Consider the following 23,131-nt stretch of genomic DNA (forward strand, 5'->3'; position numbering starts at 1 on the left):
CAAGAATTAACTAGGAGCTTTTCTCTAACCTCAATCCTTCCCACCCTGACCAACTATGCAAACATCACCAAAAATAAAATTTAAAAAACTAAAAAGTTTAAAAAAGAATAAACTAGGAGATCAGTTTAAAGTATCAAGAATTTTTATCCCGACAGAAGCAAATGCAATGAATGTTTAAGTATTACACAAGCCCCTGGAGATATGGCCCAGAGGCTTCAATCTGGCCTAGTAAGTTAATAATTATAAAATACTTTTAACTCCACAGTTCTTATTGGACAGATGACATTCCAATACACATTAAAATCTATGAGTCTCTGATTCACAGGGGTTCTCCAAATGTATCCACCAAATCCCAACATGTGACTCTCACAGCTCTGGATGAACTGACTTCTGGATAAATAAAGGTTTTTAATACCAGATGATAATTGATACACATAGTATAAGAGTATAAGATGCATACAATGCAAGAAACTGAGTCCTCTTAAAATAAGAACATTACATTATACAAGAGAAACTACTGATTTTTACCTTCAAAAATTTAAATTAAAAATCATGAAAATAACATTTTCCCACTGGTTGGACTAAGAATTAATTGTGTTTTTGTATAAATTTGCTAATGAAATTACGATAGCAGCACATGGCATCCTTATTGTCTGTGTTTTGTAGTCCAGTCAACAGAGGATCATTAAGGACTTTATTAATTTTCTAAAGTCTTTCCTCAGTCTTTTGAGATAGTCGCACATTCTACCATACCATCACTTCTGCCGTTTTGTACTTAATAACTTATCTAATTTCATCAGACCTTCATTTTCCAACGATTTTATATACAACCTAATAATGTCCCTTCCAGGGTTTTGTAAAATTCTACATCCATGACAATATAAAGAAATTTCACATTTGTGCTAATAAACATTGCATTTACACTATACTGTCTGAAATAAAATAACCAGCAAAAGGCCAACAAAAACAGTGGGAGGAAAAAAATAGCTCCTGGGATTTTTAGATGGATTCTAATGTTTCAACTGTCACTTCACTACGTAAATATTCTTATGGTGACTCCAGGACTTCTTTCTGAAATGACCTCTTTGTGCTCAGTTAGGGAAACCAGCACCTGGATTACTGAATGAACTCTTTTTTTTTTTTTTAAAGATTTATTTGTTTTTATTACAAAGTCAGTTATACAGAGAGGAGGAGAGACAGAGAGGAAGAACTTCCGTCCAATGGTTCACTCCCCAAGTGACCACAACGGCCGGTGCTGTGCCGATCTGAAGCCAGGAGCAAGGAACTTCTTCCAGGTCTCCCATGTGAGTGCAGGATCCCAAGGCTTTGTGCCGTCCTCGACTGCTTTCCCAGGCCACAAGCAGGGAGCTGGATGGGAAGTGGAGCTGCTGGGATTAGAACCGGCGCCCATATGGGATCCCAGGGCGTTCAAGGCGAGGACTTTAGCCGCTAGGCCACGCCGCCGGGCCCTGAATGAACTCTTAAAATCAGCACAGAAGCCACACAAATGAAAAGCTTGTATAATAGTAAGAACCAAAATTATACTTTCCTCCTTACTTCCCAAAAATATAAAGGAACAGAAAACATTCTCTATAGTTACTAATATTTTCATTTTACAAGAGAAGTAAACCACAACACTGAGAACCGCACCATAGAGAGCCAGTACTGGCCAAGCAAGTGAAGCTGCTGCCTGCAATGGCTGCATCTCATATGGGTGCCAGTTCATGTCCTGGCTGTTCTACTTTTGATCCAGCTCCCTGCTAAAGGCCTGGGAAAGACGGTGGAGGATGGCTCAAGTATTTGTGCCAACCGGATGAACCTCCAGGCGCCTGGCCGGACGTGGCTCAGCCCTGGACACTGCAGCCATTTGGAGAGTAAACTGGTAGATGGAAGATCTCTTTCCCTTTAACTCTTTCAAATAAATAAGTCAATGTTTAAAAAAATGCACCTAGAAAACATTATAAAGTACATGCAAAACAACTATTTAAAACTAAGGCAGAAATGCATGCTTCCATCTCTGACCAGTACAGTGGAACCAAGCATGAATTCCAATGCTACCACTTAATATTTATAAAGCTTTGTGCAAGGTTTTGAGTTGCAGTTTCTTCATTTCATAAAAATCACAATTTCTGTCTCACACAGGGACAGAGGAAGACAAAATATATAAAAAGTGCTTTCCAGAAAGTATATATAATAAGCACTCAAAAAACAGAAGTTAGTTTTCTTAATATGTAATGCACACTTAATTAAGCTCATGCACCAAGGAGACCCTTGATATTCTCCTCAAGATTCTTATATCCTAAAGTATCAAAATCCATTTCTTCAATCAGCAGATGAGAAGAAAATTCAAATTGGTAGGTGTGGGACGCTACAGCAGTCACACTGAAACAGCAAATGAAAGCTGATGTGAAGAACATGGATTCTAACAGTGGGATTAGTCAGTCATTTTGAGTAGGGACAAACAACTTGACAGTTGTCTTTATGAGACAAAAATTTTAAGTTGTAAAATATTAGAGAATTATTAAAAAACAAACACCTGTGATTCCCACCACCCAGCTTCATTAAACTTTATCATTTTGTTGTCTTTAGATTTTTAGCATTAAAAAAAAACAGTTTAAAGTGCATTGTGTAATCCCTTCCCAACCCCATTCCCCTCCCTCCCTCTCCAGAGGGAACCACTATCCAATATTTGTCATCATTCCCCATGCAAGTGTTTAATATTATGAGTGTGTATGGCTGTATCCATAAATAATGCACAGCACTGCTAAGTATCCAATGTATTCTGTAGATATTTAACTAGCACCATTACTACTGGGTATAGATTCAGGTGCTGGGACAGGTCAGAGAACAAGCACAAATGCATGTCCTCAGCAAGTCGACATTAGTGCAGTTTTCAAATTTATATAAATGGTATTGTACAGTTCATTCTGTAATTTGCTTTTCTGTCTCAACCTTAAATCTGGGATGCACTACCAGCTGCTGATGCTTTCAGTTCATTTATTTTAACTGATGTATAGTATTCCATGGTATGAGTACCTCAAAATTTTGCTTCCCTCTTAATGGACATTCCAGTTGCTTCCAACTTCTATTATTAACAACAAAATGGATCTTCTTTATCTAACCTTGTTCATCTGTGCTTTTATTTCTAAAAAAAAAAAAAAATCCTCAGCTTTACCAGATATTGCAAAACTGCTCTTCAAAATGATTTTGCCAATTTATATATCATTAACACTACTTAAGAGTTTCCATCTCTCAACTTCTTTGACAATACCTGATATTTCTTCATGGTTATTTTTGCGCTTCTATGATACCTACTAATAAGCTTGAAAGTCATCTTTCCATTTTGTTGTTCATTGCATTTTCCCTGCAGAGTCTCTATTTTGCATGATGTTTGTCATATTTTAGATACTGGTCCTTTCCTGTAGATGTGCGTTAAAAATTAATGTTGCCACCAGTCTGTCTTTCCACTCCATGATGTCTTTAGTCACAAAAAAGCTTCACATCTTTTTTATAGACACATTACATTTACTCAGAAATGTGTGTATATAAGTACCCAAAGAAAGTAAAGCTAATAGTATCAAGATTAGGTAAGTTCCATGTTATAGAATATAAACTGATAAAGAATGGATAAAAAGTCAATAGTAAACACAGACTGTGGCTTGCAAGTTTTGCTTTTTTGATCATCAGTATTCTTTTAACAATATTGCTAAAAATTACATATCATAATAAAACTGGTTCATGGAATGGATACAATAGGTGGGCATTAGACATTTTATTTATTAGCTCCTTTTATTCAGAGTAAAATTTGTATTTTTCATTCCTGTAAAGCTTCATACTTTCATGTGTTCAATGTAATCCTTAATGCTTTTTGGTCTTAAAAAACCCTTTCAAAAGGAATGTAATATATTACATATTCTACAAGTTAAAAGATTTGCTTTCAAAATCAGGATCTTAACTGGGAACTATTTTCAATTATGGTGTGAAGTAGAGCTCTATTTTTATTTTTATATAGAAATAACCAAGTCTCTCGTTTCCATTTAATTTCCATACAAGCACAGCTGTTTCTGGAAGCCCTATTCTATTCCATTGTCATTTCATCTACCCCTGGCCTAAGACTATATTTGATATCTGGGTAGATGATTGCATCTATCATCTTAGTGTTCTGAGAACTCAATCCAGGTCTCCCCAACAGGTGACAGGGAGCCAGTGACATGGGCCAGTCCCATTGCTTCCCAGGGTCTGCATGAGCAGATGCCAGAGGCAGGCCCTTAATGCACTTACTTACATATGACACACAGGCATCCTAATCTCTAGGTTAAATCAAGTTCAACAAAACAATCTCTTCCTGGTAGCATTTTAACTCTAATTGCATGAGTTTACAGACTAACTTGGGAGCAACTGATTTCTTATATATTTTTTTAAAGATTTATTTATTTTAATACAAAGTCAGATATACAGAGAGGAAGAGAGACAGAGAGGAAGATCCTCCATCTGATGATTCACTCCCCAAGTGAGTGCAACGGCTGGTGCTGTGCCGATCCGAAGCCAGGAACCAGGAACCTCTTCCAGGTCTCCCACGTGGGTGCAGGGTCCCAAGGCTTTGGGCCATTCTCAACTGCTTTGGATGGGAAGTGGAGCTGCCGGGATTAGAACCGGCGCCCATATGGGGTCCCGGTGCGTTCAAGGCGAGGATTTTAGCTGCTAGGCCACTCCGCTGGGCCCTTATATTGAGTTTTGTCCTCAGAGAAATAGGTATCTGATAGCACTTCCAACCTGTATCCAAGTTAAGGTTGTTAGCTGGAAGTTTTGAATGGTACGTGGTGTGAATCTGGGCCCCACACATACATGAGCACTGGTTTGTGGTTACGTACACACAGCGAGTTCCTGGCACCCCACAACCAAAGCCACAATGTAAACGAGTAGGGTTTATTTCTAAATCAACGTTATTATGCTCAATGTGAACCCTTTGTGGTTCCAGTCTTATGCAGTTTTCTATCAGGCTCCTTCCCTTAAACTGGCATTAATTCTCCTGTGCCCTGTATTCCTCAGATCTGCCAACAGGGTAGCTCAGGCACCAGCAGTTGGCAGATGCCTCAGCTACTCAGAGGCAGCTCAGTACCCATTAGTCGCACTTGTTTACAATCCTGTTTCATTTTCTACTTGGTGCAAAGATTCCTTTTTTTTAATCAACTTCAAATACTTATTAAAAATATCAATATCTATCCACATTTTACCTAGCATACTGTTTTTTAGTAGGAAGATTGTTGAGAGTATTTTAAATTCTTCCACAACTCAATTTTTACCTGCCGTATTAGTTTTAGATAGAACTATACTAAAATCTTACAGTGACTACAGACTCCTAATTCTCCATAACAGTTTTTGTTCTGCATATTTTAAGATTATATTGAAGGTACAAATTCATAAATATACCTTGTTGGTGGAGTTTTCCTTTTATATACTGACACACTCTATTCTTTAAAGCCTTTGCTATTTATCTGTCAGACACTGATCATCTGTACCAGTTTCCATGCTTATGGGTGCTTTAAGGTATCTCTAAAAAGGAATACACGGATGGTTTTCTTTTTTATTCAAACTGGTGACTCTGTATTTTTAAACGATTTGTTTTTATTGGAAAGGCAGATTTTCATAGAGAAGGAAAGACAGAACAATCGTCCGTCCACTTGGCTCATTCCCTAAAAGGTTGCAATGGCCACAGCTGAACTGATCTGAAGCCAGAAGCCAGGAGCCGCTTCCAGGTCTCCCATGTGGGTACAGGGGCCCAACGACATTGAGTCATCCTCTACTGCTTTCCCAGGCCACAAGAGGGACCTGAATGGGAAGTGGAGCAGCTGGGACACAAACCTGTGTCCATAGGGGATGCCAGCATTTGCAGGTGAAGGATTAGCCTATGGAGCCATTAGCCCCAGCTCTGTATATTTAATAAGGAAGATCAGGCCCAGATATTTGGCACGGTGGTTGAGATGCTGCCTGGGAACCATATGTCCCACAATGAGAGCTAGGGTTCAAATTCTGCCTCTGCTTCCAATTCCAGCTTTCTGCTCATGTGCCTCTGGGAGATAGCAGGGAATACTGCAAGGATTTGTGTCACCAGGACTTATACTCACATGGAAGACTCAGACTGACTTCCAGGCACCTGGCTTAGTCCAGCTATGGCAGGCATCTGGGGAGTGACCAAGCAGATGAAAGGTCTCTCTCTGTGCCTTTCAACAAATTAGCCTCATAAAAAAGATTAATCCATCTATATTTATTGTGAAGTAATCATATATTTGAAATTCTACTACTTATTTCCTATGTATCATCCTTTTCCTTTACTTAAATTTAAAAAAAAATCTAAAATTTTCTTGTTTTCTGCTGAATTGGTCAAGTTTTCAATGTTATCTTCCCCACCTTAGCTGGAAAGAAAGTTACAAATTGAATTTTCATTGTTTTAGTTACTTTGTTTTACTATCTTTTCATCGTATGTGCTTCATTATGTGTTATTCTTAAGTCTGAAGAGTTGGCATTTCTATTTTCTTCTTGAATATGACATGGGCATTATAAAATGTTATACTGTCCTATTGAACAAACCTACCTGTACATTTAACAATAACCTGCTGTTACTGTCTAGAACTACACTTGTTAGTTTGGTGGCAACTTGCCACATGTGGTTTCTGAATCCTTGATATGTGGTCAGTCTGAATGGAGATATGCAGTCTAAAATATTCTCTGGATTTAACACTTATCTTTAAAGAAACAAAGTATTTCAATATTTTAACATTTTGGTGGAACTAGATTTAACAAAATAAATGATTAAAACCATAGATTTTTTTAAGTGTAACAACCACGTGATTTAAAATTGCACATGTCCCTCACATTACATTTCTACTAGCACTAATCTAGTTTGAGTTTCAAAATTGTTTTAAACGTATCCTCTGCAAAACTTATTTCCTTTCTGCTATCAGAAATTATAACATTTAATTAATAACATTTTCCTAATACTTACCAATCAAGATGAACAGTTTTCCTGGATATAATATGGTACTGGACATTATTTTTCCTTCATATAAAGATGTTAATATTACACAGCTTTCTCCTCGTGCCAACCATTACCGATGAGGACTCTTCCAGCTGAGCTATCCTGCCACTACAGGCAATCTGCCTACTGATTCGGTGGCTTGGAATATGTCCTCTTGGTCTCTGACACTCTGTTTTCTGCTTTCTGTTCTCTGTTTTCTACAGCCCATGTAGCTGTGCACCTGTCTGACTGGATCTGCCGGACATTGTAAAGCTGACTTTCAGTTGGGAGTTGGGCCCTTTCTTCTTGAATACTGCATATTTTCAGCAACTGTAAATTATGTTTTCTATCAGGCTCTGTGTTTTCTATCTGTTTAACATACATCATGATCTTTATATAATTTTTAACTACTTTTTAATATTTTTACCTTTTTTCTGTGTTCTGGGGGAAGTTCTCAGTACTACTGTCCAACTTACTAATACATTCATCAATGGTGTACAGGATAAATGTGATCCATCTCTTGCTTCTTGTGACGAACTATATTTTTAATTTCTGGGTCCAGAAAAAGGGATTTTTAAAAATAATAATGCTTCTGGGCCCGGAGGCGTGGCCTAGCGGCTTAAGTCCTCGTCTTGAATGCCCCGGGATCCCATATGGGCGCCGGTTCTAATCCCAGCAGCTCCACTTCCCATCCAGCTCCCTGCTTGTGGCCTGGGAAAGCAGCTGAGGACGGCCCAAAGCATTGGGACCCTACACTCGCGTGGGAGACCCGGAAGAGGTTCCTGGTTCCCGGCTTCGGATCGGCGTGCATCGGCCCGTTGCGCTCACTTGGGGAGTGAATCATCGGACGGAGGATCTTCCTCTCTGTCTCTCCTCCTCTGTGTATATCTGGCTGTAATAAAATGAATAAATCTTTAAAAAAAAATAATAATGCTTCTGATACATATAACTAAATATGTATGTCCTCTATTAGAATATATCCTTTTATAGTAACACTAGGAATTAAGAGTATCTATTGGGCCCGGTGTGGTAGCCTAGCAGCTAAATAAAGGTCTTCACTTTGTGTGCGCCAGGATCTCACACGGATAATGGTTCTAATCTAACGGTTCTAATTGTGGCAGCCCCACTTCCCATCCAGCTCCCTGTTTGTGGCCTGGGAAAGATGTCGAGGACAGTCCAAAGCTTTGGGACCCTGCACCTGCACGAGAGACCTGGAAGAGGCTCCTGGCTCCTGGCTTCGCATCGGCTCAGCTCCAGCCATTGTGGTTGCTTGGGGAGTAAATCAGCGGACAGAAGATCTTCCTCTGTCTCTCTTCCTCTCTCTGTATATCTGACTTTCCAAAGAAAATAAATAAATATCTAAAAAAATTTTTCTAAGAGTTCTACTTGCTTCTATATTATATCAGCCTGTTCTTGTTTTACCTCTTTTGTTTCAAGATTTCCAATTCTCTTTAATTGGAAAGTATCTCAATTTCTCTGAGCATTCAAAAAAAAAAAATCTCAACCAATGGAATACTATGCAGACGTTAAAAAGAGTAAGATCATTCCACAGGTACTAATATGGAATGATCTCTATGTTCAATGAAAAAGGTAAGGTATATATAAGAAAATATATAGAATGTTACCATTTATATAACAGTACATGTATGTATGTGTGGATGTCTATATTTATACACAGAGACACTTATCTGTATGCTTATGCATGCATAAACTCTCTGAAAATGCAGCAACAGATTGGTAATAGTGGTTGCCTCTAAGGAGGGAACTGGGTGGCTAGGCGGCAGAGGTGGAGATGGACTTACTTTTCACTGTTTACCCTTTTGTACCTTTGAATTTTGTATCACGTGCATGTATTACCTAGTCAAAAAAAAATAAAATAATTTTTTATAATGAAGCTTTTGTTGGACTACTCCATTAAATTCGGTTTTTTTCCAGAGGAAAATACCTGTTCTGGTGGTTGATTTTTGTTATATTAATATCAAATATCAGGGGTTGGGGGAATCCCAGAGCCTATGAAACAGTATCACACAATGCAATGTAATTAATAATAAAAAAAATAGATCAGATATCTTTATCAACCTTGGTTAATAGTCTCATTTTCAGTAGGAATGCTTTTTAATTTTTTTCCTCTTTCTTCCTAGTTTATGGTTTTAGATTTGCCCCCGACCAGGCCTTCTGGGTATTCAGTCCACGAGCGGGTCCTAAGGGGACATTTCAGGGGGTCCAGCTGAATGATGATATACACATTGTTAGTGACTCAGCAAACGGCTTCATTCAATTTCTAATGATGGAGCTATCAGCTAAAACCTACAGCTCCAGCTTTAGTGTAAACTGCTGCTTTCTTTTTCAGTCATTCACAAAGGAGACAGACATTTCAACCAAACACCTAGCTTCACGTAGCAATTCTGGCTCTTGCTCCTGCCTCTCATGAAACACTTCAGCATGTTTTAATCCTTTCGTCTGACAGAAGCAAACCTTTAGATGTCAGTGCTGGACTGAAAACCCAGCAGGCCTGTGGTTTCCCTCTGGTTCAGGGCTTTTGTCTATACTCCATTTCTGGCCTCCAGAGATGCTTATGTTGTTTCAGAACTTGGCTGTATTGTTTGTGCTATTTAACTTAATTTATTGTTCTATGTATTTGGAACTTGAGGTTACACCACAATTCAGTATATTAGCTTGATCATAAATAATTTCCACATTTCTTTTTCCACAATATTAAAAGTAATAATTATTTAAGTGACAATCTCATTACATAACATACAGTAATTTTAGTACATACAGTGTAGAAAATAGACAATTACTTATAATTATCCATTTAGTCAATCTACTGAAAAATTCAAAAATGTTTCTAAAGTTTTTCTTCAGCATTTCATATGTATACAATTTTGTTCATGATCTTCCCCCATATTTCCCAAGGTTAGTCCATGTTGCTCTGCACTGTATGACTGCATACTAATCCACTGAACTGTTCAACTGTAACTCCCTTCCCACTTTACAAAGTTCTCTGCACATTTTTTTTTCCTCTCAGGAAATTAGAGTTGATAGGGTGGTGATGGTTAGACAGACTGCCAAAGTTCTACACAGATCAATAGTACAAAGGCATCAAAGGCCTAGTGTAATACTTAACTGCAGTTACAACGATCCTGATATAGGAAAAGACAAACTCATGAAAGTGAAAAGTATATTTCAGGAAGATTCATGGAAATGGATTCTCAAGTCAATGCTGGATAAAGGACTACATATTTTCACCAACTTCTAAAATATTATTTCAGTCACAATAAAGTTCATGCTTCCACTATAATACTTACCTGATATTATTTACACAGTCTTCATGAGCTTCAGAAAGAGTTTTTATGTGCTTTGAAGATATAGGATCAAAAAGGAGAACTTCAGTCTGTTCACAGGCAACTGTCAGAACTGACCTGAAAGCAAAACGACCCATTTCTCTTGATTACTTCATTATCTGAATATTGATATCATAATTACTCATAATTACACCAGCTATGGATGAATCACTCTTCTTTCTAGTTTTGTCATTGGCACGTATTTAAGACTGTCATTACCCACTGTTGGCAAAGTAGTAGAAAATAATACTATTTGCCTCTCTCCCGTATTATACTGAATTATAAACAGGCACAGCTTATGTTTGGAGAGTCCCTTTAAAGTATCTCTCAAAAATGTAAACCTCTGACCATCTGCACTGCCAGTAATACAGACTGGCACTTGGTTTGTGCCCAATTGCTCCAGTTCTGATCTAACCCCTGACTAATGGCATGGGAAAAAGTACATGTATCAGGGCCCCTACCATCCAGCAAGCAAACCTAGCTGAAGCTCCTGACTTCTGCCTGGCCTGGCGCACGCTGCTACAGCTGTCTGAGGAGTTTACCAACCAGCAGACAGAGGATCTCTCTCTCTCTGCCCCAAACACCCATCCTCAATTCCTTCACTCTCTCTGTAACTCTTCAAAAACAAGTAACTAAATCTTTTTTTTTTAAAGATTTATTTATTTTATCACAAAGTCGGATATACAGAGAGGAAGAGAGAAAAAGAGAGGAAGATCTTCCGTCCGATGATTCACTCCCCAAGTGAGCGCAACGGCTGGTGCTGCGCCGATCCAAAGCCAGGAACCTGGAACCTCCTCCAGGTCTCCCACGCGGGTGCAGGGTCCCAAGGCTCTAGGCCGTCCTTGACTGCTTTCCCAGGCCACAAGCAGGGAGCTGGTTGGGAAGTGGAGCTGCCAGGATTAGAACCGGCGCCCATATGGGATCCCGGGACACGTTCAGGGTGAGGACTTTAGCCACTAGGCCACGCCGCTGGGCCCACTAAATCTTTTTTAAAAATCAGTTTTAGGGCTCGGTAGCGTGGCCTGGTGCCTAAGGTCCTCGCCTTGATCCCATATGGCCGCTGGTTCTAATCCCAGCAGCTCCACTTCCTCTCTGTCTCTCCTCCTCTCAGTATATCTGACTTGGTAATAAAAATAAAATAAATCTTAAAAAAAAAATCAGTTTTAAATGCAAAGAAACATGAAAAACAATCTTAAAAGTTTATGGAGAGGGCCCGGTGGCGTGGCCTAGCGGCTAAAGTCCTCGCCTTGAAAGCCCAGGGATCCCATATGGGCATAGGGTGGATTAGGCTGATGCCATGAGCCAAGAACTCTGTGCTCACACATGGGTTGCAGACGCCCAAGTACTGGAACCACTGGTTTCAGTATACTCCAAGCTCCCCCCATCAGAAACAGAAGCAGTAAGCTGGACAGGAAGCAGAGGTAGGACCTAGGTACTCTGGCATGGGAAGCAAGTGTCCCAAGTGATGGTTGAAACCCACTGTGCTACTATGCCTCTCCGCCTCCCCAGTTTTTCCATGTAACATGTGTTGAACCGTGTTTGACAAAGCTAAAACCACAGAAAACAAAACTGCGGAAAAGGAGAGAGTACTGAACCACATAGAAGTTATAAAGCAAAGGGTAGACAAGATAACTTTACAAAGCACTCCAAAACATGTTTTTAAAAGAGAAAAGTTTCCTGCAAAAACAACTAGGCAAAGATAAGACAATTTAGGAGGAAATCATATGTAAACAAGTTACTTATTTCTTCATTAGTCTCTCTAACATATATTGGGAAAATATCAAACCAGTGAGTTATAGTCAGGTTTAACTTTTTTTTTCTTATTGTTGTTTTTGTTTGTTTGTTTTAGTTTTGTCTTTTGTTTCAGGCCTTCTCTATGGCAAAAACATTTTATAAAAAATGTTAGTTATTCATTTTATTACAAAACCATAGGTACAGTGAGGAGGAGAGACAGGAAGATCTTCCATCCATTGATTCACCCCAAGTAGCTGCAACTGCCAGAGCTGCGCCGATACAAAACCAAGAGCCAGGAGCTTCCCCTGGGTCTCCCATGCAGATGCAGGGTCCCAAAGTTTTGGGCTGTCCTTGACTAATTTTCCAGGCCACAAGCAGCGAGCTGGGTGGAGGAGCAGCCAGGACATGAACTAGTGTCCTTATGGGATCCTGGCATGTGCAAGGCGAGGACTTTAGCCACTAAGCTACAGTGCTGGGTGTGGCAAAACATATTTTAATAAGCTTTTTACAAATAATATTTTTCATTGTGAAAAGTCATTTATTTTTTAGAAAAATATTTTTAAAACATTTATTTTCACTTCATTTGAAATAGAGAGACAAAAATCTTCCATTTTCAGGTTTGATTCCCAACTGCCCACAATAGGGCACTGAGCTCCAGACCAGAGCGGGGTCAGGAATGCAACAGGACGGAGTGCTTGAGCCATGACCTGCCACCTCCAAGTGTGCGCCTCAGGAAGACGGCGTAGGTGGGTCTCACACCCAGGCTCTGCTATGGGACAGAGGCCCCCCAAGCAGTATTCAGCTGCAGTGCTAAAACTCACCCTTATGACTTTTTCTAAATTAAATTTTTTATTTTCTGCACTGCTCTTTCAGATTCAAAGCTAGCAACTGAAATCCTTAGTCTATGAAACCTCAGGTCTTCTCAATGTTCCAAAAATTGTATACATGTACAATAACAGCATATAAAATTTCTTTGTGATCTAAAAAGTTCTATTTCTACTAGATATAAAAAGATTTGAATTCATGGGGTACCATGTGAAGTTTTGCTATATTTACTCACTATATACTGCTCAAACCAGGGTAAACACAGGTAGAATTTTCAATAACAGAACGTTTCTATTCAGAACATACCACTTATATAAAGTGGGGTACAGGAAAACATCTACTAAGCTGAAATCCTTCTATATTCAGTGATCAAGTAATGTTTAAAAGCGGGGAGGCATATTCTTTTTTCAAATATCTGGTCTTGGAAGTGTTGATCTCTGGGGGATTTTGCTATGGTTTCCATGTGTTCCCTTTTCATGGTCCCCAACACAGCACTGCTGAGAAGTGGGGATCTTTGGAAGCTGACTGGATTATACAGCGTGTCACCACATGCACAGATCAATCCACTTGGGGAATAACAGATTCTCATGGGAGTGGCTTGATTACAGAAGTATACTCTCTGACACACTGGCATACTGTGATATCATCAGAAGGCTCTCACAGATGCCAACACTACATTCTTTGGACTTCCAGCCTTCAGAACCATGAGCTAACCACATCTCCAGTCTGTATAAACTGCCCAGTCTGTGGTACTCAGAGCAGCACAAAATACACTCAGGAACTTCTATGCTGGTTGATTGTCAGGAGTAAAAATATTCAATTTTGTATACTTTCAGATTTGTAAATAGCCACTTCTTTGTTAACTGGAAGAATCACAAAATGAACTCATTTCCTTTTTGTGTGTAAATAGTCATTTCCGGGAGATTGTTAAATATTATTAAAAAAAAATCCGTAGGGGCTAGTGCTGTGGTATAGCAAAATGGGCCTCTGCCAGTGGTGATGATATCCCATATGGGCTCCAGTTTAATACAAGTTGCTCCACTTCCTGCATTCATTCATTCATTTATGGCCTAGTTCGATGGCTCAGTGTCCTACATGCACTGGGATCCCATATGGGTGCCAGTTCATGTCCCGGCAGTTCCACTGCCCATCCAACTCCCTGCTTGTGGCCTGGTAAAGTAGTCGAGGACAGCCCAATGCCTTGGGACCCTGCACCAGTATGGGAGGCCTGGAGGAAGCGCCTGGCTTTGGACCGGCTCTTTCCAATAAAAACAAAAAAAAAGAAATATTTTAAAAATAAATATTTATTTATTTTTATGTGGTATGCAGGTGGTTAAATCCCAAAGTCTGATGTTAACAGTTGATGGGTTAATGTTAATAGTGGATGGATTAAAGGTAGAGATGACTCAATTATGACATCTACCAGGCAGGCCAATGAGAGATCTAAAGTCTTGGGGTTTGCCTTCAGAAAGTAGTGAACAAAACAGGGCTAGTTATATAAGCTCAGCACACTTCCCAGCTTGCCATGATTGTCCTGCCAATCTGCCCTCATCAAATACCTGAACCACTAACATATTCTGATCTTGGACTAAGAACCTCAAAGTGTAACTCCAATAATAAACTTTCTTTCCCAGTAAGTTCTCCTAGCTATTTTAGTTGTCATAATGAAAAGCCAACTAACACAATGACATGATAGGTAACTTCTTAAGCAGATATAAAAGATCCCACTATCAGAGCCAAACCTCTTCTTCACAGTTTATAAAGTCTCCTTTGTTACATACAAGGTTTGTTTCTGGACTCTACATTGTATTCTGTATAATGCCATTTCTAAAAGGTTTATAGTATATTTACTATGTGGCATCATTTATAAACTTTTTTTTTCTTGGCTAATATGCTTTCTCCTCAAATGAATTTTCTGGCTTAATCAGGGTCCTAATTTTAAAAAGTCTCAGTGAAAATTTTGATGGGATGATCTTTAACTCTACCCATACTTTAAATTATTTATTTATTTGAAAGGAAGAATGACAGAGACAAAGAGAAACAGTTCTTCCCTGGTTCACTCCCTAAGTACCTGTAACATCCAAAGCTAAGCCAAGCCAAAGTCAGGCTCCTGGAGCGTAATCTCTGTCTTCCATGTGGGTGGCAGGGAACCAAGTACTGGGCCATCATTCACTACCTTCCAAGGGTGCACATTAGAAGGATGCTGGACTAGAATTACAGGAACTGGGGCAGGCCCGGCATGGTGGCCTAGCAGCTGAAGTTCTCGCCTTAAAAGCGCTGGGATCCAATATAGGTGCTGGTTCTAATCCCGGCAGCTCCACTTCCCATCCGGCTCCCTGCTTGTGGCCTGGGAAAGCAGTCGAGGACGGCCCAAGCCTTGGGACCCTGCACCCGTGTGGGAGACCTGGAGGAAGTTCCAGGTTCCTGGCTCCGGATCGGCACAGCACTGGCCGCTGCAGCCACTTGGGGAGTGAATCAGCAGACGGAAGATCTTCCTCTCTGTCTCTCCTCCTCTCTATATATCTGATTTTGCAATTAAAAAAAAAAAATCGGGTCCGGAGCAATAGCATAGTGGTTAAAGTCCTCGTCTTGCACGCACCAGGATCCCATATGGGCGCTGGTTCTAATCCCGGCAGCTCCACTTCCCATTCAGCTCCCTGCTTGTGGCCTGGGAAAGCAGTCAAGGACAGCCCAAAGCCTTGGGACCCTGCACCTGCGTGGGAGACCTGGAAGAAGCTCCTGGCTCCTGGCTTCAGATTGGCTCAGCTCCAGCCGTTGTGGCCGCTTGTGGAGTAAATCATCGGATGGAAGACCTTCCTCTCTGTCTATCCTCCTCTCTGCATATCTGCCTTTCCAATTAAAAATAAATAAATAAATAAAATCTTATGAAAAAAAAAAGAACTGGGGCCAGCACGATGACTCAATTGGCTAATCCTCTGCCTGCAAGTGTTGGTACCATTATGGGTGCCAGTTCATGTCCCACCTGGTCTACTTCCCATCCCAGCAGTTTATGGCTTGGGAAAGCTGCATAGGTTGGCCCAAAGCCTTGGGACAGTGCACCCATGTGGGAGACCCAGAAGAGGCTCCAGGTTCCTGGCTTTGGATCAGCACAGCTACAGCCATTGTGGCCCTTTAGGAGGTGAATCAGCAGATGATTCAGATCTTCCTCTGTCTCTCCTCCTCTCTGTGTATCTGACTTTCCAATATAAATAAATAATTTTTTTTAAAAAAAGGAGGAATTGGGACTAGAACTAGAACTCTAAAGTGGGATCCAAGTGTCCCAGGTGACAGTTTAACCACTGCACCCAGACTCCATTCCTGATTTTACAGATTAACTGGGTACACTTTATACCATACACTATTGAATCCTCAAATACGGTAACACGCATAACATTCCCACATATTCATCAAGTTCTAAACAATAGTGTTTTAGCAATTTCTGGGTATTTAACCGTCCTGATATGTTTAAAATCAACATATCTAGTTATGTATACACACATATATACACACAAAACCCAGCTGCAGATTTTAGTTGACATTGTATTAAATCTACAGAAAAATTTGGACAGAATTGACAGTTCTATAATCCACAAACATGATATGCTTCTATCTATTCAAATCTGTAGTTCTCTCAACTGCTTTGGAGGTTCCATGCCTATGTTAGATTTATTCCCTGGTATTTGGTACATATGATTTATTTTGTTTATTTTGAATGTCTTCCCTCTGCAATATACAACACAAAAGACCACAATGCCTGGCAGGGTCAGGCCAAATCCAGGTTCATCCAGGTTCCCATAAGGGTGCCAAAGGTCCAAGCATTTTGGCCCTTTTCTAATGCAGGAATTCAAACCAGTGCTCATTTGGGATGCCAGCACAGCAGGTAGTGGCTTAGTGTGCTGTACCACATTGTTGATCCAGACAAGCCTTTTAACTACAAAGGCAGTATTCTTTTTTTTGTTTTTTAAGATTTATTTTTTTTTTTTGTTTAAAAGGCCATGTTACAGAGACAAGGAGAGACAGAGAGATGTGTTACCTGCTGGTTCACTCCCCAAATGGCCCTAATGGCCAGAAGCTGAGCCTATCCAAAGCCAGGAACCTGAGGTTTCTGGGTCTCCCAAACACATGGGCCATCCTCTGCTGCTTTCCTCCAGCCAACAGTAGGGAGCTGGATGGGAAATGAGCAGTTGGGACACAAACTGGTGCCCATATGGGATGCCAGTGATTTGCAGGTGGGTTAATCAGCTGAGCCATCATACTGGTCCCTAAATGCAGTAATTTCTAATATTTTACAAAGTCAGTTTTGCTCATTTTTACTCTTCTACAAACTGACCTGTTTCAAAGAAACTTAAAATTGTACAGAAGTTGTTCACATACCATGTATTTCTATTTTTTTTAACTGAAGTATGAAATATGCCTAGCAAACTGCACAAATTGTAAGAACATATTACAGAGACAGCTACCCTCACTGGTTCCCTGCTAATACATTCTCATAAGGATGGCTTAAAAAGGTGCCACATGGCACCAACATTATGCAGAGTTAAGCTGCTATTTACTGGCTGCTTCAAGCCCTGGTTATCCCACTTCCAATCTGGCTTTCTGCTAAGGAGTGTTGTGGGAGGCAGTAGGTGGTAGCTCAAGCACCAGGTTTCCTGTCATGCACACAGAGCTCCTGCAGGGGCCCAGCACCCTGGCTGCTGCAAGTACTTGAAGAGTGAACCAGCAGATGGAAGATATTCTCTCTATTGCTCTACTTTTCAAATAAATATTTTAAAGAACAGAGACATTATTATCTCCAGAGGCGGGGAACTTCTGGCTAGCAAAATTATTTGGTCTGGCCCTTTCAAGCTAATTTGAAATTCAGTAAATCCACACCAGGCTGATTTTTAAGTTCATACCATAGTATGGCCAATGAAAGATGTTATAAATATCTAAATGGCTCTTGGCAAAATTTTTCTTATACCTGAATCTAACAACATTTTGCTTTTTGCTTTTCAAAATCTCATCTTAGGAAGTGGTACACTTATTTAACAATTTCATCATGTGACTTCTTTTTTCTAAGATTAGTTTATTTGAAAAGCTGATTTAGAGAGGAAGAGACAGAGATATTCCTCAGCTACTTTAGTCCCCGAATGGCTGCGACCACAAGCATGCGCGAGGTCCAAACCATGAGCCAGAAACTCCATCCTGGTCCCCTACGTGGGAGGCAAGGGTCCAAGTACTTGGACCATCTTCTGCTGCCTTCCCAGGCGCATCAGAAGAGAGAAGAACCAGAAATAAAACAGCTGAAATTCAAACTACTGCTCTGATAGGGACGCAGGCATTGCAGGTGGCAGCTTAAAACACTGTGCCACAATGCCAGCCCACAGACATTTTGGAACTCTTTGGAAATCACTATCTTGTTCATGCATCCTTTCCTTTTTTTTTAAGCTTTATTTATTTTATTGGAAAGGCAGATGTACAGAGAGGAGGAGAGACAGAGAGGAAGGTCTTCCGTCCGACGGTTCACTCCCCAAATGGCTGCAATGGTTGGTTCTGCGCCGATCCGAAACCAGGAGCCAGGAGCTTCCTCCAGGTCTCCCACGCAGGTGCAGGGTCCCAAGGCTCTAGGTCGTCCTTGACTGCTTTCCCAGGCCACAGGCAGGGAGCTGAATGGGAAGTGGAGCTGCCGGGATTAGAACCGGCGGCCAAATGGGATCCCGGCACGTTCAAGGTGAGGACCTTAACCATTATGCTATCATGCCGGGCCCAAATTCTTTCCTTTGTGGCGGGGGGTGGGGGAAAGCGAAGAGGTAAGGATAGAGAGAGGGGCTGCTACGTTCCTATACTTCAGTTTTTACTAGATTCATAAGTTAAATTTTTATTCCTTCTCCGTATTGAACTGTCCTTGTGAACGACAGTGGTTATACTACCAGGCAAGATGATTTAATTCGACTAAAACTGGCAAGTCCCTGAGTCCTACACAAAAGTTGATCAGACTAGGAGGCGAAGTAGCAATACTAAAACACTGAATTTATTCACTCACCAAAAAAGATGACAAAAGCATAGCAATATTCAGATAGGCATTTTCATTACTTTTCTACTTGGAATGAAAACTGTTATGACTTTCATAGGGCAATGTTACCATTAGAGAGCAAACATTTTCATATCCTTTGATCATTCTAGGTCATAATCAAAAATAATTCATAGAGCTGAAAACAGTCTTATAGAAACATATTAACAAATAGTTCACAATAATTGGAAGGAAAAAGGCTACATGACAAGATGATTCCATATTTACATTAAAATAAACATATACACATGGGCCCTGCGAGATGGCTAAAGTCCTCACCTTGAACATACTGGGATCCCATATGGGCGCCGGTTCTAATCCTGAAGCCCCGCTTCCCATCTATCTCCCTGCTTGTGGCCTGGGAAAGCAATCAAGGACGGCCCAAAGCCTTGGGACCCAGCAGCTGTGCAGGAGACCCAGAAGAGACTCCAGGCTCCTGGCTCCTGGTTTCAGATCAGTGCAGCTCTGCCGTTGCAGCGACTTGGGGAGTGAACCATAGGACGGAAGATCTTCCCCTCTGTCTCTCCTCCTCTCTGTATATCTGAATTTCCAATAAGAATAAATCTTAAAACACACACACACACACACACACACACACGATCAGCTCTTTGCAGTAGCAAGTTAAGCCATCACCTGCACTGCCAGCATCCCACATGGACACTGGTTCAAGTCCAGCTACCCACTTTTGAACCAGCTCCCTGTTAATGTGCCTGGGAAATCAGCAGAAAATGGCCCAAGTGCTTGGGCCCCTGCACCCATATGGGAGACCCAGAAGAAACTCTGGGCTCCTGGTTTCAGTCTTGCCTAGCCCTGGCTGTTGTGGCCATTTGGGCAGTGAACCAGTGGATGGAAGATCTCCTCTCTCTCCCCCATTCTGTAATTCTGCCTTCCAAATAAAAAAACAAATCTTTAAAAAATAAACGCATACAAAATGTCCTTCAAATACTTTCATTCTTTAGGATTATAAGCAGCACTTATGTACTTTTTGTTTTGTTATTGCCTAAATTCTCCAAAATAAGCATATATTGTATATTTTAAAATTACTAAATTGCTTTAGGTACCCATCCACCTTTTAAAAATGTTTCTATATGCAAGTCCTGGCATTCCAAACAGGCATCTCTTGGCTGCTCCACTTCCCATCCAGCTCCCTGTTGTGGCCTGGGAAAGCAGTTAAGGACAGCACAAAGTCTTGGGACTCTGCATCCACACGGGAGACTCGGAAGAGGCTCCTGACTTTGGATCAGCTCAGTGCTGGTTGGGGAGTGAACCAGCATATGGAAGGATTTCTGTCTTTCCTTTTCTCTTTAAATCTGCTTTTCTAATAAAAATAAATAATCTTTAAAAAAAATTAGGCTCCTGGTGTTTCAGGAGAACGTTACATAGAGGGATTGGTACAGGAAGTAAGAACGGTCCATGAATAAGCTTCTAGGAAATTAAATTTCCCCATCACCAACTGTCTGCCTTAACCAGTTACACAGTCATTCCTACATCCTACAGGATGAAGCATTTGCATCAGCAAAATAGAGTTCAAGACCAGCCTGCTTACAATAATTTCTGATTCTATTCCTCTGCTCCATAACATATTTTAGGCATTTTGTAGAGAGACATATTCTGTTTGAAAGGCAGAGGTGAGACACAGATCTTCCATCTGATGGCTCACTCTCTACATGGCTGCAATGGACACAGCTGCGCTGGGCTGAGGCCAGGAGCCTGAAAATTCTTCCAGGTCTTCCACACAGGTAGAGGGTAAAGCACTTGGGTCATTCTCTGCTGTTTTCCGAGGTTCCTCAACAGGAAGCTGGATTGGAAGTAGAGCAGTCAGGACTTGAGGGGGGCCCATTTGGGATGTCAGCACTATAGGTGGCAGCTTTACTCCCTACACCAACACAGGTCCCATGTGTTTCTTTAAATTTTTATTTCATTACCCTATCCCTCCTCAACTTCCTCTTTGACACGCTGCCTCTGCACTACCCCAGATTCTTGGTGACAGTCTCTATTTGAAACACTCCTGCCTTTCCTCCAAGCCTACCTTGACTAATTCACCTCCTGCTGGCTCATGAGGCACTTCCTCAGGGAGCCTTACACACTCCGGTCCACCAGAGTTTCCTTCAAACCTTTCTGTCAGTTTGTAAACACAGACAATGGCTTATCCAGCCGATGGTCGGACGGGTCCTGAAGGCAGTGCCATGGCGGGCTGTGCTCACTACTGCTTCCCCTGCCTGTGGAACACAGCAAGTGCTGAACAAACACTGGTCGAATGAGGCAAGGCATGGGCAACTTGGCAAACTAGCAACCCACAGGCCTTGACAGGGTAAGCAGCAGAATTACATCATCAGCATTCCAATTTTCCCCTTTGATTACTTTCAGCCTTCCATCTTCACAGACAGAGTTGTGTTTAAGCTTTCTTTGCAAGGCAGAGAGTGAAGAGTAGAGACAGCCTTCACTTGTTGGTCCACTCCTAGCAACCCAGCCCCAACTAAAGCCAGGAGCACAGAAGGCAAACCAGGGCTCCCACATGGGTGACGAGGCAGAGCCCAGGGCCTCAGAAGCACAGGGGAGTGTGCGCACTTCTTGGACCCCATTTCACAGGTCACTGTCTGCACGCACTAGATGCGCTGGCAGCGCAAAATAAAGACAACCAAGGTGGAGGGATTTTCCCTCTGCTTCTCCGCCCAGGTCGTGCTCCCTGAAGAGGACAAGGAGGTCGCTTGAATACTCTCATTCAAGACACCTCTCCACCCACCCAGACACGAACCCCCCCACGTTCCTCCCAATGGTCATTACAGAAACACACACCTTAAAACACCCAAGCTGTGTCCCCTAAAGCCTATGTCCAGACACCCCACTTTCCTAGCTCATGGGATGCTTCCTAGCTTTTTATTTCTATCCTAAACTGAGGAAAGAACCCATCAAGCTTCAAGTGACAGGGCTCAAGCCCTCAGACCAACCTCTGCGGGTTTTTCCACAAGTAGAACAACCGGGCACAACAACTGGTGCTTTGAACGGGGATGCTGCCTGTTAACAGCAGCCTAACCCTCTGGGCCCAAAACCTGCCCCACGGCAGTGTCCAACACACAGAGAATATCCCAATTATTTTGGAAACATTCCTACAGCCCGCAGCAGAGCAAGGCCAAACACAGAATAATACATCAGCCAAGAAAACGGCTGGAGAGTCTTGGGGAGCATGACCGACGTGGCTCAGTAGCCGCCCTGAGCGAAGCAAGGGCTTGTGCCCTCCTTCTCCGGCAAGTGCCCGCAGCAGGTGCAGGCTGCCCACCCTGGACACACACCCTGCCTCACCACCTCCTGGCCTCGCTCCCGCACACCTGCCGGGCGGTCCAAGGGGACAAGCGAGGCCCCGGGGCTTCACCAAAGCGTCAGGAGAGGATCCAGGGGGGCCCGGGCCAGAGGGGCGAGCTCCGCGCCGCCGCCGTGCGCTCCCCAAAGCTTACCCGTCGGGCGAGTACTCGAGGTTGAAGACGGCGCCGTGGGTGCGGGTGCTGAGGTACACCGAGTCCGCCGGGTGGATGGAACCGTAGAGATTCGTCATGGTGCGGAAGTTGTCCCGCGCCGGGTCCACGAAGAGCCCGCGGCCCAGGCTGCGCTCTCGCAGCCACCCGAACAGCCGGGCGCCGGAGCTGCCCAGGCCGCCGCAGAGGCCCGGCCAGCCCCGGCTCCCGGCCCTGCAGTCCGGCCCCGAGCGCCGGCGTGGGGACCCAGGCGGGGACGGCTCTCCCTGGGAGGAGGACAAGGGCTCCGTCGCTCCGGCCGGCGGCCCCAGCTCCCCGGCGCGCGCGGCCGCGGGCAGCGAGGAGACGCCGGGGCGCCGGGGGCTCCGGGCGGCCGGCGGGGGCGGGCCTGAGTCAGCCTCGGGCTGGGGCGGCGGCGGCGGCGAGGAGGGCCTGACGGCTGCCGCGGACCCGCCGTGGGGCGTCGGCTCCTCCGCGCCGTCCCCCTCGGGACTCCGGGGCCCGAAGGGAAACATGACCAACGCCCCCGCCCCGGGCTCCCTCGGCTCCGCAATCCGCCGGCCGACACCTCAGCGCTGCCTCTCCGACCGCCACTTCCGGGTGCGGCGGCCTAACCCCGCCGGCTGGAAAACCGGTCCGCCGGGGACCGGGAAAGCGGAGGCACCTCCTGCCGCTAGGACGGAGGTGGAGAGTG

At 42.8% G+C, this 23,131-nt stretch overlaps 1 protein-coding gene across 1 annotated transcript in view; it reads right to left on the reverse strand.

The window, feature by feature from the left end:
• DCAF10 (DDB1 and CUL4 associated factor 10) overlaps nt 1–23,035 on the reverse strand; it is a 47,307-nt gene extending 24,272 nt beyond the window's left edge. Inside the window, exons 1-2 of the mRNA XM_004580968.3 lie at nt 22,420–23,035; nt 10,324–10,437 (exon numbers count right to left, since the gene is read on the reverse strand). Of these exons, the coding sequence (XP_004581025.2) occupies nt 10,324–10,437; nt 22,420–22,952 (647 nt within the window). The 5' untranslated portion in view covers nt 22,953–23,035. The remainder of the gene's footprint in view (nt 1–10,323; nt 10,438–22,419) is intronic.
• Nucleotides 23,036–23,131: the final 96 nt, after the last annotated feature.

This window comes from Ochotona princeps, chromosome 14 (genome assembly GCF_030435755.1).
Source record: "Ochotona princeps isolate mOchPri1 chromosome 14, mOchPri1.hap1, whole genome shotgun sequence".
Lineage (NCBI taxonomy): Eukaryota > Metazoa > Chordata > Mammalia > Lagomorpha > Ochotonidae > Ochotona > Ochotona princeps.